This window comes from Notechis scutatus, chromosome 2, assembly GCF_049901735.1.
Source record: "Notechis scutatus isolate UNSWTSFEM ecotype Mainland chromosome 2, rNotScu1.2, whole genome shotgun sequence".
In the NCBI taxonomy this organism is placed as follows: Eukaryota; Metazoa; Chordata; class Lepidosauria; order Squamata; family Elapidae; genus Notechis; species Notechis scutatus.
In genome coordinates this window covers 264,071,162-264,083,855 of record NC_142010.1, presented here as the reverse complement: position 1 = coordinate 264,083,855, position 12,694 = coordinate 264,071,162, and the positions used below count along the sequence as shown (strand labels likewise).

General features: G+C 44.1%; 1 protein-coding gene across 19 annotated transcripts in view; it reads right to left on the bottom strand.

The window, feature by feature from the left end:
- CELF4 (CUGBP Elav-like family member 4) overlaps nt 1-10,233 on the bottom strand; it is an 823,187-nt gene extending 812,954 nt beyond the window's left edge. For 15 of the 19 annotated variants that reach the window (XM_087958734.1, XM_087958744.1, XM_087958747.1 and 12 more), the window contains exon 1: nt 9,901-10,232. In XM_087958734.1, coding sequence (XP_087814860.1) covers nt 9,901-10,180 — 280 coding nt within the window. In that variant the 5' untranslated portion in view covers nt 10,181-10,232. Of the gene's footprint in view, nt 1-9,900 lie in introns of all 19 variants that reach the window. The other 4 variants (XM_087958740.1, XM_087958742.1, XM_087958750.1 and 1 more) reach the window with 1 other exon arrangement.
- Nucleotides 10,234-12,694: the final 2,461 nt, after the last annotated feature.

The window sequence follows — 12,694 nt, the reverse complement described above, 5'->3', positions numbered from 1 at the left end:
TGTACCCTATGACTATCATTAAGTGTTGTACCTGATGATTCTCGACTCTTGATGAATGTATCTTTTCTTTTATGTACACTGAGAGCATTTGCACCAAGACAAATTCCTTGTGTGTCCAATCACACTTGGCCAACAAAGAATTCTATTCTATTCTATTCTATTCTATTCTATTCTATTCTATTCTATTCTATTCTATTCTATTCTATTCTATTCTATTCTATTCTATTCTATTCTATTCTAATTCTATTCCTGATTCTTTCCTGATTCTATTCTATTCTATTCTATTCTATTCTATTCTATTCTACTCTACTCTACTCTACTCTACTCTACTCTACTCTATCCCATTCCTATTAAACTGGGACATATTGGAGGGAGGGCAATTGGTATACTTCTATTTAACAACCAAGTGTTGTTTTTCCTAATCATTATTATTTAATACTCTTAAAGGATTAAGTGATGCAAGACCAGATCTTGTCATCTGTTTAAAGGGGGGCTCCTTTTCTTCCCCAGCTATAATGCAAGATTTGGTGTTCTTTTTGGTGAGCTCTTGAGTGGCTATTTAGATAGAGACCAATACAGTGAAGTCAGCGTAGGCCAGAATTGCTTTGCAGAGTGAGATATAAATTAATTAAATAAATAAGAAATCATTGTAGAAGAAGGAGGTCAACCTCTTCTCCAAAGTCCCTGAAGGCAGGACAAGAAGCAACGGATGGAAACTAACAAAAGGAGAGAAGCAACCTGGAATTAAGGAGACATTTCCTGACAGTGAGAACAATTAAGCAGTGGAACAGTCTGCCACCAGAAGTTGCTCCAGGACTGGAAGTTTTTAAGATGAAACTGGACAACCATTTGTCTGAAATAGTGTAGGGTTTCTTGCCTGAGCAGGGGTTGGATTAGAAGACCTCCACGGTCCCTTCCAACTCTATTATTCTCATAAATTCAAATATGGACCCATTACAGAAAGTAAAATTTACAGAGGTATATCAGGTTTCCTTCTTGATATTGATTATCCAAGAATTGGTGGAGCGCTTAGGTTATCACCTCTGTGGAATCAAGGAGTCTAAAATTAACCTGACTCTCGTCATAGAAACTATACAAGTTGATCAGGTCAGTTTACACCTATGAACTGATCCCCAGGAAGGTGTCAGCTAATGGTTTCCATTCAAGCTTTATCCCTTAAGCTAGAATCAGTTTTAAGCCTGTACAAATTGACAGAGGAATATTCTGGAGAAATACATACATGTTGGTGAGTTATTTTTCTGTGCGGGGTTAAAACCGCATGAACTCAAAACTCAAGGCTAGATGGAAGTGGTGTGATCGGATCTGTTGAAGGCCAGCTAGTGAAAGCCCCAAATTGTGGGAGGGGGGACAGTGAAAGAAAGAAGCTAGACATCTGCAAACAATGGATCTGGAGATGGTTTCTGAAGGCCTTCACAGGTTGCAAGAGAAGCTAATCAATCAACCTTGGGTCAAAGAAAGGCAGTCTATATTCCCTTTAGGGTCTGATGTTCAGAAAATGAGAAATCATAAAAGATAGATAGATAGATAGATAGATAGATAGATAGATAGATAGATAGATAGATAGAAGAGAGAAAGAGAGAGAGAGAGAGGTGATGATAGATAGATAGATAGATAGATAGATAGATAGATAGATGATAGATAGATAGAGATAGATAGATAGATATAGATGAGAGAGAGACAGACAGACAGACAGACAGACAAGACAGATATAGATATATAGGTATGTAGGTATGTATGTATATGTATATAGTATGTACATGTATCTGCATATATGTTGTTTATATCTATCTATCTATCTATCTATCTATCTATCTATCTATCTATCTATCTGGTCACAAACACATACTTGGGTGGCAATCAAACACAACCTCTGACCCAGAAATTCCTGAAGACGAAACATTAGAAGTCAAAGAAATTGCCAAAGTTATGGAACGAATTATGGTCTTGACCAGAGGTTCTACTACTCTTTCTATCTATCCATCTAACCATCTATCTATCCATCCATCCATCCATCCATCCATCCATCCATCCATCCATCCATCCATCCATCTATCTAGTTTGATTTCATGTACTAATCTTCACCATTGTCTTCTCTGCTAAATTGTCCCAAGGAAGGACATAGTTTATTTAATTGGTAACTTATTTTCTTCACGTATCCAAAATTATGTACATACATGACTGCAATCAGACTCAAATATACATTTATGATTGTCCTTGAAACATCAGTTAGTTTTTTGTTTTTTGTTTTACTGGAAACTGCTTAAAAATTCAAGCATTGGTCCATGTAATAATCAAGAGCTGAGCTTGACTTCATAACACTAACTAAGTACACTTCTGCTGGTTGGTCATCCCATCCCTCCCTACTCATCTATCTGGTGTTTTTCTCAGTAACCTTGTTTAGCTTTGCTCAATAACTGTCCTTTCCAGCTTGGTTTGAGTTTTGGGGCTAAATACACTCATCCTTTAATCACACAAAATTCATCTGTTTGTGGAAAACAGCCTTCCCACTCTTGTAACTTCTCAGCGGCTTTCTGGAGAGAAAAGACTGCAAGAGGCTTCCCTTAATGAGTTCTTCCAAATGGACATTTTAAGTGACTCAGTATTATGTTTGATGTCTATTGGGCTCCAAATATAACTTAGTTATATAACTATCGCTAAGAACGGCAGTGTAATTTCCATGCATCTTTTTAAGGGGGCCCCAACAAAGGTTCTCCTCAAAAGCTTTGATCAATCCATTTCCAGCCTTTGCCATCTCTTATGCCATTTTTTAAAATTATTATGATTATTATGATTACTATTATTTTATTTTGGTCCAGGTGTTTATCGTTAAACCCTTTCACACACAAATGAAAAGCAAAAGCAACGATCGATTAAAAATCGATGCCGGAGAAATGAATTGTTCTTCAAGGCATGTTCTGCTAACGTTATTCTGGCAATAAATTAAATATTAAACAACGCTTCCTGGACTGAAGTGGAACGGCAGGGGACACCGCACAAAAATTTCTGTAAAAGGAGGGAAAACAGAGCAACGGACCAGGCTAGCTTCTGAGAATCAACTTAAAAAAAAAAAAAAAATTAAAGACTGAAGAAAGAAGGTAACCTCCTGTTGATCTTCACTCGAAGGATGAATACGTGGGCAGGAGACATCTCAACACAAATCGGAATCGACACGCAAAGGTCTACATGTACTGCTGGTTGTTTCAAGGGTTATTCTTTCAAGTAGTTCTCCCTGCAACTGGAATTGTCATCTCTTGTTATGTTCACAACAAAGTGCCCTTAATATGCCTCCTCCTCCTCCTCCTCCTCCTCCTCCTCCTCCTCCTCCTCTCCATTCCCTTCTAGCACTGATCATGTTGCCTAGTTGGGTAATGAAACATCAGCAAGAAAACCACCAAGCTCTAATAGCGCCAAGGAAATCACAGTCCTCCTCCTCCTCCTCCTCCTCCTCCTCCTCCTCCTCCTCCTCCTCCTCCTCCTCTTCGTTCTATTTTTCCCCTTCCAGATTGGTTATTATTGCCCGGTTTGGCGTTACATACAGTACATTCTTTCTGTCTATTTCACTTTGCAAAGGAAAACAACAGCAACAACCTGAAATTTAGCTTTATTTTTATTTTTCCTTCCTTCCTTAATATCAGCCTCCCCTAAAGGTTGCAAAACCACGATGATGTGGTTCGTGGCAGGAACGGTACAAAGCATTGAAATGTTTCTATCTTGTCTTTTTTTTTTATTTTTTCTGCAAGGGTACTTTGGCACCTGGTCCAAAAAGGAAGAAAGGGAAGCAAAAATTATAATAAAATAAAATAAATCCACCTCAGGTCATTTGTGCCTCTTTCTCTTGAAGCACAAAATTATAAAGTTGTTTGTTCAAGGAGGGAAAAAGAGAGAGGCTCGCTGAAAACTCAGCCAACCAGGCAGAAGGCTACGAAGGAAGAGGGTTTTATGGAGTGATTTGGGGAGAAATGAGACAGAAGATGGAAGGAATTATTATTATATATTCGGAATAAGGGCAGCTGTTGGCTGCTCATGGCATGGAGAAGGCTGACTTGCCATTCTAAAATATACCTTACCCTGGATTTTATGGGCATTAGAAATAGAGGGAAATTGAAATAATTCGTTCTTTATCTGCCATAACAGTAACCCACTGTGGTTTGTTGGTTTAATGGCTGGTTTTGTTTTTTTTCTGGTTGCAAGTATAATATATTTCACAGGCTGGTAATTTTGTTTCTTGAGCACTGTATGTCTAAGTGTGTGTGTGTGTGTGTGTGTTGTCCCTGAAACTTGATTCTGGATTCCAAACCCACTAAGTTTAAGCATGTTGCTTTCCGTCACATAAGCTTGGTGTTTCCATTACGAAGGCGTTTATTCGACACCTGTATTTAGCTGCGCGTCCCTTTTCAAGCACATTTTCATTTCCCCCCTTTTTATGGCTTCGTACTGTGCATTCTTAATTCAACCATCGTTGCACTTCTTAAAAATCTACACGGCTAACCTGAAAACCGATATTGCACCGAGCTTGAACAAAGCTTTTAATTCACATCTGTCTCTTCCATTCGGGCTTCTCTCTAATAAAAGAGACGATGGTGAATGGGGTGATTTGCAGATTTATAAGGCCAGGTGTTTTCAAGGAGGAAAATGACCTGGGTGGCTTAGAAAGGGAATTATCAAAAGGAGGAAAGAAAGACAAAAAGAGGGAAAGTCAGACATATGGAAAGAAGAGATGAAGGGAGAGAGGGAGGGAGGGAGGGAAGGAGGGAAGAAAAGAAGGGAGGGAGGAGAGAGAATTGGAAGGAAGGAAGGAAGGAAGGAAGGAAGGAAGGAAGGAAGGAAGGAAGGAAGGAAGGAAGGAAGGAAAGGGAAAGAGAGAGGGAGGGAGAAGAAGGGAGGGAGGGAGAAGAAGGGAGGGGAGAGAAATAGAAGGAAGGAAAGAAGGAAGGAAGGGGAGAGGGAGAAAGAGAGGAAGGAGGGAAGAAAAGGGGAGAGAGGAAGGAAGGAAGGAAAGGGGAGAGAGGGAGGGACAGAAGGAGAGAGGAAGAAGAGAGAAATGGTAGGAAGGGAGGAGGGGAGGGAGAGAGGGACAGAAGGAAGGAAGGAAGGAAGGAAGGAAGGAAGGAAGGAAGGAAGGAAGGAAGGAAGGAAGGAAGGAAGGATGGATGGAAGGAAGGAAGGAAGGAAGGAAGAGTAGAAGCACAAATGCACTCACAATACTACTTTTTTCCCCCTACTTTTTTTATTTGTTCAATGTATTAAGGAGGTGGAGTTTCTCCTGTCTTAAAAGATGGATGGGGAGCCTTTTTTTTTATTTTAAGGGAGCTGCATTACTCACACAAGATCTGAAAAGGCGCACAACTATCATTCCAAGCAACCCACCGTCTCCTTGCTTATCATCTGTTTCACAACTCTGCTCCTTAAAAAAGGGGCTTCAGGGCTTGAGTTCTTCTGCAAAATCCGACACTAACCTGAGTCCAGCCTGACTTTTAGGAAGACGGTTAGAGAAAGACAGCTAACTGGGGCTCATACAGGACAGGCCTCAAATATATGAACCTACAGAAGACAAAAAAACTGTTTGTCTGGGAGGACCTTATGTTTAGAGATCATCTATTTATAAATATTAGGCCATAAGGACTTTTTACTTGGCCTTAAATGATTTTGAAAGCTAGAACATAACTGTACCTCTGAGAGAGAGAAAAAAACCACAGGGGTTCAGAAAACCCAGACTCTATTAGATGCCGATGGAAGGGTGGAAGTTATGACAATGTACTACATGTCTAATTTCTGGATATATTTCCATATATGATAAGAACTTGCAGGCTTGCTTTTTGACTGTTGACGTTTTCTTGGAAAGTTCTAGCGAATGAAATCTCAACCCAGCCTCTCAACTTTCAATTTTCTTTTCAAAGGAAAGGAAAAAGGAAGATAAGAATAGCATTAAGGGAAGGAAGGAAGGGAAGGAGGGAGGGAGGAGAGAAAAGGAAGGAAGGACAACTGGAGAAGGAAGGAAAGACAGTTGATGAAGGTAGGTAGGTAGGTAGGTAGGAAGGAAAGAAGGAGGGAAAGAAGGAAGGAAGGAAGGAAGGAAGGAAGGAAGACTGAATCAGCTGCCATAGAAACAGATAATATTTTGTCAGGATTCTCATAGATCTAAAATGAATCAAACTTCTTGATATGTGAGTGTCGAGTGTAATACTCCAAGTAGAGTTATACTCTTTGCATTTTTGAACTATGCTGTAGCCTCATTTTTGCTTACCAGAAATACAAAGCAATCTTATGTAGTATTTTTAATAGCATCCCTCTTGCTCAACCCAACTCTCACACACATCCACCTGCACACAGACAGACACACACTTACATTTGAAAAAAACAACAACAACCCTGACAACATGCACATGGATGGACTTACAAACCTTTAGCCATTGTGGCTTTTAGCAAGCACCATGTACAAACCCAGTGGGCCCAATTATTTTCTCAGGAATGTCAGAGGGGAAACTGTCTGCTTATGTTTATGGATAAAAATCTATAAAGAGCATCTTTCTTTTTATTACATAATACAGAGATTAAATTGAGGGAGGGAGGGAGGGAGGGAGGGAGGAGAAAGTGAGGAAGGAAGGAAAGAGAAAGAAAGGAAAGAGAAAGGGAGGAAGGAAGGAGGGAGGGAGGGAGAATGTGGAGAAGGAAGGAAGAAAAGAAGGAGAAAGTGATGAAGGAAGGAAGGAGGGGGAGGGGAGAATGTGGGGAAGGAAGGAAGGAAGGAGAAAGTGATGAAGGAAGGAAGGAGGGAGGGAGGGAGAATGTGGAGAAGGAAGGAAGGAAGGAAGAAAGTGATGAAGGAAGGAAGGAAGGAGGGAGGGAGAATGTGGGGAAGGAAGGAAGGAAGGAAGGAAGGAAGGAAGGAAGGAAGGAAGGAAGGAAGGAAGGAAGGAGGGGGGGAGAATGTGGGGAAGGAAGGAAGGAAGGAAGGAAGGAAGGAAGGAGAAAGCTATGTTTTGCTTTTTATGCCCCTTTCCATTTTTATATTGCACTGACAAGCGTACCTTCAAAGGCATCCTCTTATCTAACACAAAAGAATTAAAAAAAAATAAACTCATTTTTTTAAAAAAATAAAAAAGCACAAACCCCAACTTTATCTCCATGGAGCATTTATGACGGATGTGCAGAAGCTGAATTTGCTTTTTTTTTTTTTTTAAAGAGCTTTCTTGTCAAAGAAATCCAGAATGAAATGCAGTCTTCCAAAGGCGCTATCCAGAGAGCGTTCAGCAAAACCACGGCTCTGCTTTTCAATCTTTCATAAGCAATTTCTATAAAGCTTGTTACGAATCGGAGGGGGGAGGGGGGAGGGGGGAGGAGGAGGAGGGGGAGGGAAGCGTGGCTCGTGGAGATTGCAAAGGAAAGCGGTTGGTTGGGGAGGAATAACAGCGATTATCACATGCCCGCTCCAGATGATCTACCATGCACGCTTTCTCTCTTTCTCTCTCTTTCTTCCTTTCCCTTCCCTCCCTCCCTCCCCTCTTTCCGGACCCTTCATTCACTCTTCCTCCTTCTTTAAAAAAATAATAATAAAAATAATAACTTCCTGTTTTAAAATCTATCGCCCGGAGGGTTTGGGTGTTTTCAAAACGTGCAATTAACTTTTGGAAGGATTTATCGCTTAAAAAAAAAAAATATAGAGCAGCGGTTCGGAGTCACATTATGGAGAGATTCCAACTTGGAAAGGGGGGAGGAAAAAAAACAACAACACCCGTTTCTGCCGATTTCCTTTCGCGCTTTTTCCTTCTCCTTCTTTTCTTCCTCCTTTCTTCCTCCCCTCCTTTTTGGTTCTCTGAGTTTTTCCCCTCGAAAGATATTTCTCTCTCCCCCCCCCCTTTTTTTTCCCAGATGCCAAAAGAAGAAGAAGAAATCACAGAAAAGAAAAACGAAGCATGGAGGGGGGGAGGGGGAAGGAAAGGAGGGGGAAAAAGTTCCTGAGCTTTAGGGAACTCTTCGCTTTGCCTGCAAGCCAAACGCCAGCCGCCTCGCCTCCAACTTAACTCACTTCAATCTCAGTTTCTCTCAAAACAATCAATAGCCCTCGCCTACGGTGGGTCCTCTCCCCCCCCCAGCCTCCACGCGTATGCATTTAGTTTCTGGGGCCCCTCCCTCCTTATAGGTGCGCTCCCGCCCCCTCCCATCCCAACCATTATCTGGAAATTGTACAGCCAAGCACGGCGGAAACCGGGGGAAGGGGGTGGAAATCCGGAATGCCAAGCCGGGAAGAGAGGCGGCGACGGAGCCTTCCTTCCCGGCCTTAAAATAAACCAGGCGGTGCTGTGTGTGTGTGTGTGTGTGTGAGAGTGTGTGTGAGAGAGAGAGAGAGAGAGAGAGAGAGAGAGAGAGAGAGAGAGAGAGAGAGAGAGAGAGTCTCTCTCTCTGTGTGTGTGTCTCTCTCTCTGTGTGTGTGTGTGTGTGTGCTCACGAGTGTGCATGGGGAGGGGGAGTGATCCCCAGGGAAGTAGAAGGTCCTATTGGCGTTGGGCTTCCCCCTCCCCACTCGCTGCCTTTCCAAAAGCCACTCTGGTCGCCCTTCTCCTTTATTGATTTATTTTTAAACCACCCCTCCACACACACACACGCGCGCACAAACACACATCCCCCAAAAGAGAGAGAAAAGTTATCGAGTTCCCTTCTCTGGAGGGTTGACAACATCCCCCCCACACACACACACACCGACTCCTCCCCGCCCCTCGCTAGAAGTAGATGCCTCAACACCCACCGACTTCCAACCCCCTAAAAAGACCCCCCAAAAAAAAAACCCACCCAACAACACCCGCCCTCTTCTTTGTATCTCCCCACCCTCAAAACCAAAAGAAAACAAAACAAAACCAAACCCAGATTTATTTATTTTTTCTGACCACCTGAGTTGCCGCGTTGTGCCTCCTTTTCCTGCAGGCAACCGTAACAACCCCACGTCTCCCCTTCCCCCACACGAAATTCTCTTTTTCCTCCCCCTCCTGATCTCCCCTCTTCTTCTTTTATTGGGGAGGGGGGAGGTCTATTCCGCCTAAACGCAGAAAGCGCTCCTCCTGGACGCCTTCCAACCATCCAACCCCCCAACCGCCCTTTTCCTCAACGCTCCCCACCCTTCTTCCCATCCCAGAAACGCCCCGAGCATGGGGGGTCGCCTTTGGGTTGTGTGTGTGTGTGTGTGTGTGGGTGGGTGGGTGGGTGGGGGGCGTCTATCTGGAGTCTCTCTCTTTCCCCGTTTTCAGCACCTGGCCGGATGGACAGCTCCTCCGTGCCTTTTTTTTTAATTTTAATCCTCCCCCTTAGGGCGAATTTTTATTTTTATTTTTTATTATTTTACCCCCTTTCCTGCGCTTTTCAGTCCGGCTTTGGTTTTTGTTGGGTGCGCGCGCGTTTGTGTGTATGTGTGTGTGTGGAATTGTGTATGTCGGGGTGTATTTTAAACACAGGCGTTTATTTCCACTCCCCCCCTCCACCGGACACACACACACACACACACACGCCCCAAAACACACACTACACAAACCGCCCCGACGCTTGTAGAAGTCCGGATCCCTAAAAAAAAATAAGAAAGAACCCCTTTCCGCGGCAACCCTACTCCGAGGGCGCCCGTTCACACCTCCACGGAAACACTTTTTTTTCCTCACCCTTTTCTTAAGACCAACAACCCGGCTGGATCGCGTCCCCGTGTCCCCCCCCAGCTCCCACTCCCCAAAAGCCGCCTCACCCCCCGCCGCAACCCCGTCGCCCTCCGCCTTCGAAAGCCATCTGCCCGGACCCCCTTTCCGCCCCCAGCTGAAAAAGTAGCCGAAGAAGAAGAAGAAGAAGAAGCGAAAGAAGGAAGAAAGAAGGAAAGGAAAGGAAAGTTGCGAAGCCTCCCCTCACCTTTGTGCATGCCGGTGAAGCGGTCCTTCAGCACCGTCAGTTCGTATATTTTCCCGAACTCTTCGAAAAGCGGCTTGAGGTCCTTCTCGTCCAGGTTGCGAGGGATCTGCCCGACGAAGAGCTTGATGGCATCGTGGTCCTTCATGGGAATGGTGGCGGAGTTCCCCGGACTGTGGTTTAATCCGTTCATGTGCCCGTTGGGGTTGGGGTTAGTGTGGGTGCTACTGAGGCTGGGATTGTCTGCTTGTCCGTTTGCTAACGTGGCCATCTTTATATACATAGAGAAAAAATCTTCTTTCCCTTTTTTTGCCCAGCCCCCCCCAGCCGTCCTCGCTGCCTCCGTTCCTCTCTCTCTCTCTCTCTCTCTCTCCCTCCCTCCCTCTCTCTCTCTCTCCCTCCCTCCCTCTCTCTCCCTCTTGCAATCCCGCTCCCTCTTGCTCACTCACACACACACACACGCGCGCTCACACACACACGCACCACACACACACACACACACGCACTCCTTCACTCACGCCCGCAGCCTAGCACCGACACGCGCGCGCTCTCGCCCGCTCGCCTTCTCTCTCTCTCTCTCTCTCTGTGTGTGTGTGTGTTTCTCGGTCTCTCTCAGTCTCTCTCTCTCTCTCTCTCCCCTCCCTCTCTTCCCGTCCCTCTCTCTCTTTCTCACTCACTCACTCACACACACATACGCACACGCGCCCTCTTCTCGCTGCCTCTCTCTCTCTCTCTCTCTCTTTCTCTCTCTCTCTCCCGCTCGTTCGCTCGCTGGCGATGCCCGCATTGATCTATCTATCTATTTCTTTCTTTCTTTCTTTCTTTCTTTCTTTCTTTCTTTCTTTCTTTCTTTCTTTCTTTCTTTAATTTTTCTTTCTTTTTTTTTTTCGTACATTGAACAGCTTGGATCGCTGTCCTTTCCGTTTAAACAGGCTGGATCGGTTCAAAGTGCCAGAAAGCCGAGGGGGTTGGATGTGGGGTGGGGGGCTGTGGGTGGGTAGATGGGAGGGAGGGGAAAGGAGGAGTGGAGGCAGAGAGCGGGGGGAAGACTGGGGTCGCGTGCGGGAGGGAGGGAGGGAAGGAGCGGGGGGAGGGGGGCGCTTCCTTTGGTTGAGCTTCCATCCCGGCTACCCCTTCCCTCCTCCCCATCCGCTCTCCCCCCGCACACTCTACCCCCCCCATCCTTTCTCCCCACCCCCACCCCCGTCTGCTTGGCCGGTGGTAGATTCCAGTCCTTGCACTAGCTATAAATAGCGGGAGGCGCATGGCTTTTTGGAGTCGATAGCTATTGTGGGAGATGAGCGGCTGTGGGGGGCGGTTGGATGGAAAGCGGGGAGGTGGACGGACCGAGGCAAGAACGGGCGAGCAGGCAGGCAGGCAGTCGGGGGTGGGGGGGGGGGAGCGGCTGCCGCTGGCACCAGCCAAGTGGCTTATTTGCTTTTATTCTCTCTCTCTCTTTAATCCCCTTCTCTCTCCTGTCTTCCGCCTTTTTTTATCCATGATGATTGTTATATATTAATTTTGGGGGGCGAGCGGCGCCCCTGTTTTCTTTTACTTGTATAATGCATCCAAGCGTTGACACCCCCCCCTCCCTGTTTTATTTTAATTTTTTCCCCAACCCCCCCCTCCTTCTCCGGTTAAAAAAAAAACAAACCCCAACCAGCTCGACTTTCCCTTCCAGAGACGGCTAGAGAAAGAAAGCCTTTTGTTTCCAGAGGCCAGGCAGAGAGAAAGAAAAGAAAGAAAAGAAAGAAAGAAAGAAAGAAAGAAAGAAAGAAAGAAAGAAAGAAAGAAAGAAAGAAAGAAAGAAAGAAGACAACAATGGGAGGCGGGTTGGTGTTTTTTATTGAGTGTAATTGTAATAAAAATAACATCCATCTCTTTTTGGGGGTGGTTTTTTCCCCCTCCTTTCTGCTCCAGCTGTCTGTCTTTTTTTCTCTCTTTCCTAAAACATTTCTAATAAAAGAACTACAGATATGGAGGAAACCTGGAAATCAAAGGTGTTTTCTTGTGTTGTAGTTGTTTTCATTTTCTTAGGTCTCTGCACTCTTTCTGTACGGTTCTATGTATGTGCTTGTATGTGTATGTATATATCTCTCCTTTCTTTGATTGTAGACCAGAAAGGTTTTTAAAAGTCTCTTTTCTCCCGGAGTTTGATCTGCATCTATTCCGTGGAACAACAGATTGACACAATTTTGGAGAAGGGAGTGTGGGTGGGGAATCAAGGAAGAAATACAAAAATAATATTATGTACTTTATATGGCAATCCATATATTAGTGAATAATTGTTCCTTGGATTCATTTGGTCTTCCTTCATTCCACCCCAATGCTTTGGGCTACTAGAAAACTGATCTTGGAATGCCTTGGCTCACATTGTATTGGTAGGATATTATTTAATATGATCATCAGCCTAATCATCATTGTCATTACGATGGACTAGCTGTTGACTTCTATCTTGGATCTATAGATCCCGCTTAAAGGTCTTGGATGGGTAAAAGCAAACATTTTCACTTCCCGCTATGAATAGGACAGTTTTAGACACTTAGAGGGACAATGTATTATGGTTAATTAAGTCACTGTGTAATCAAATAAGTAGCTTTGCATTACCTTCCTTCCATTATCTTCAGCGTGGTTGTTTGAAAATAACAAATAAATATTGTCTTTCTTTTAAGAAGAAGACAGCAAAAAAAGCTGGTATTGGATTTATTTTTATTTTTCCACCATGTAGCTCAAAGCAATTTTTCTTTAAGCCTGAAATGAAATCTTACAGAAACATCTGGTGGCATAAGCTTTTACT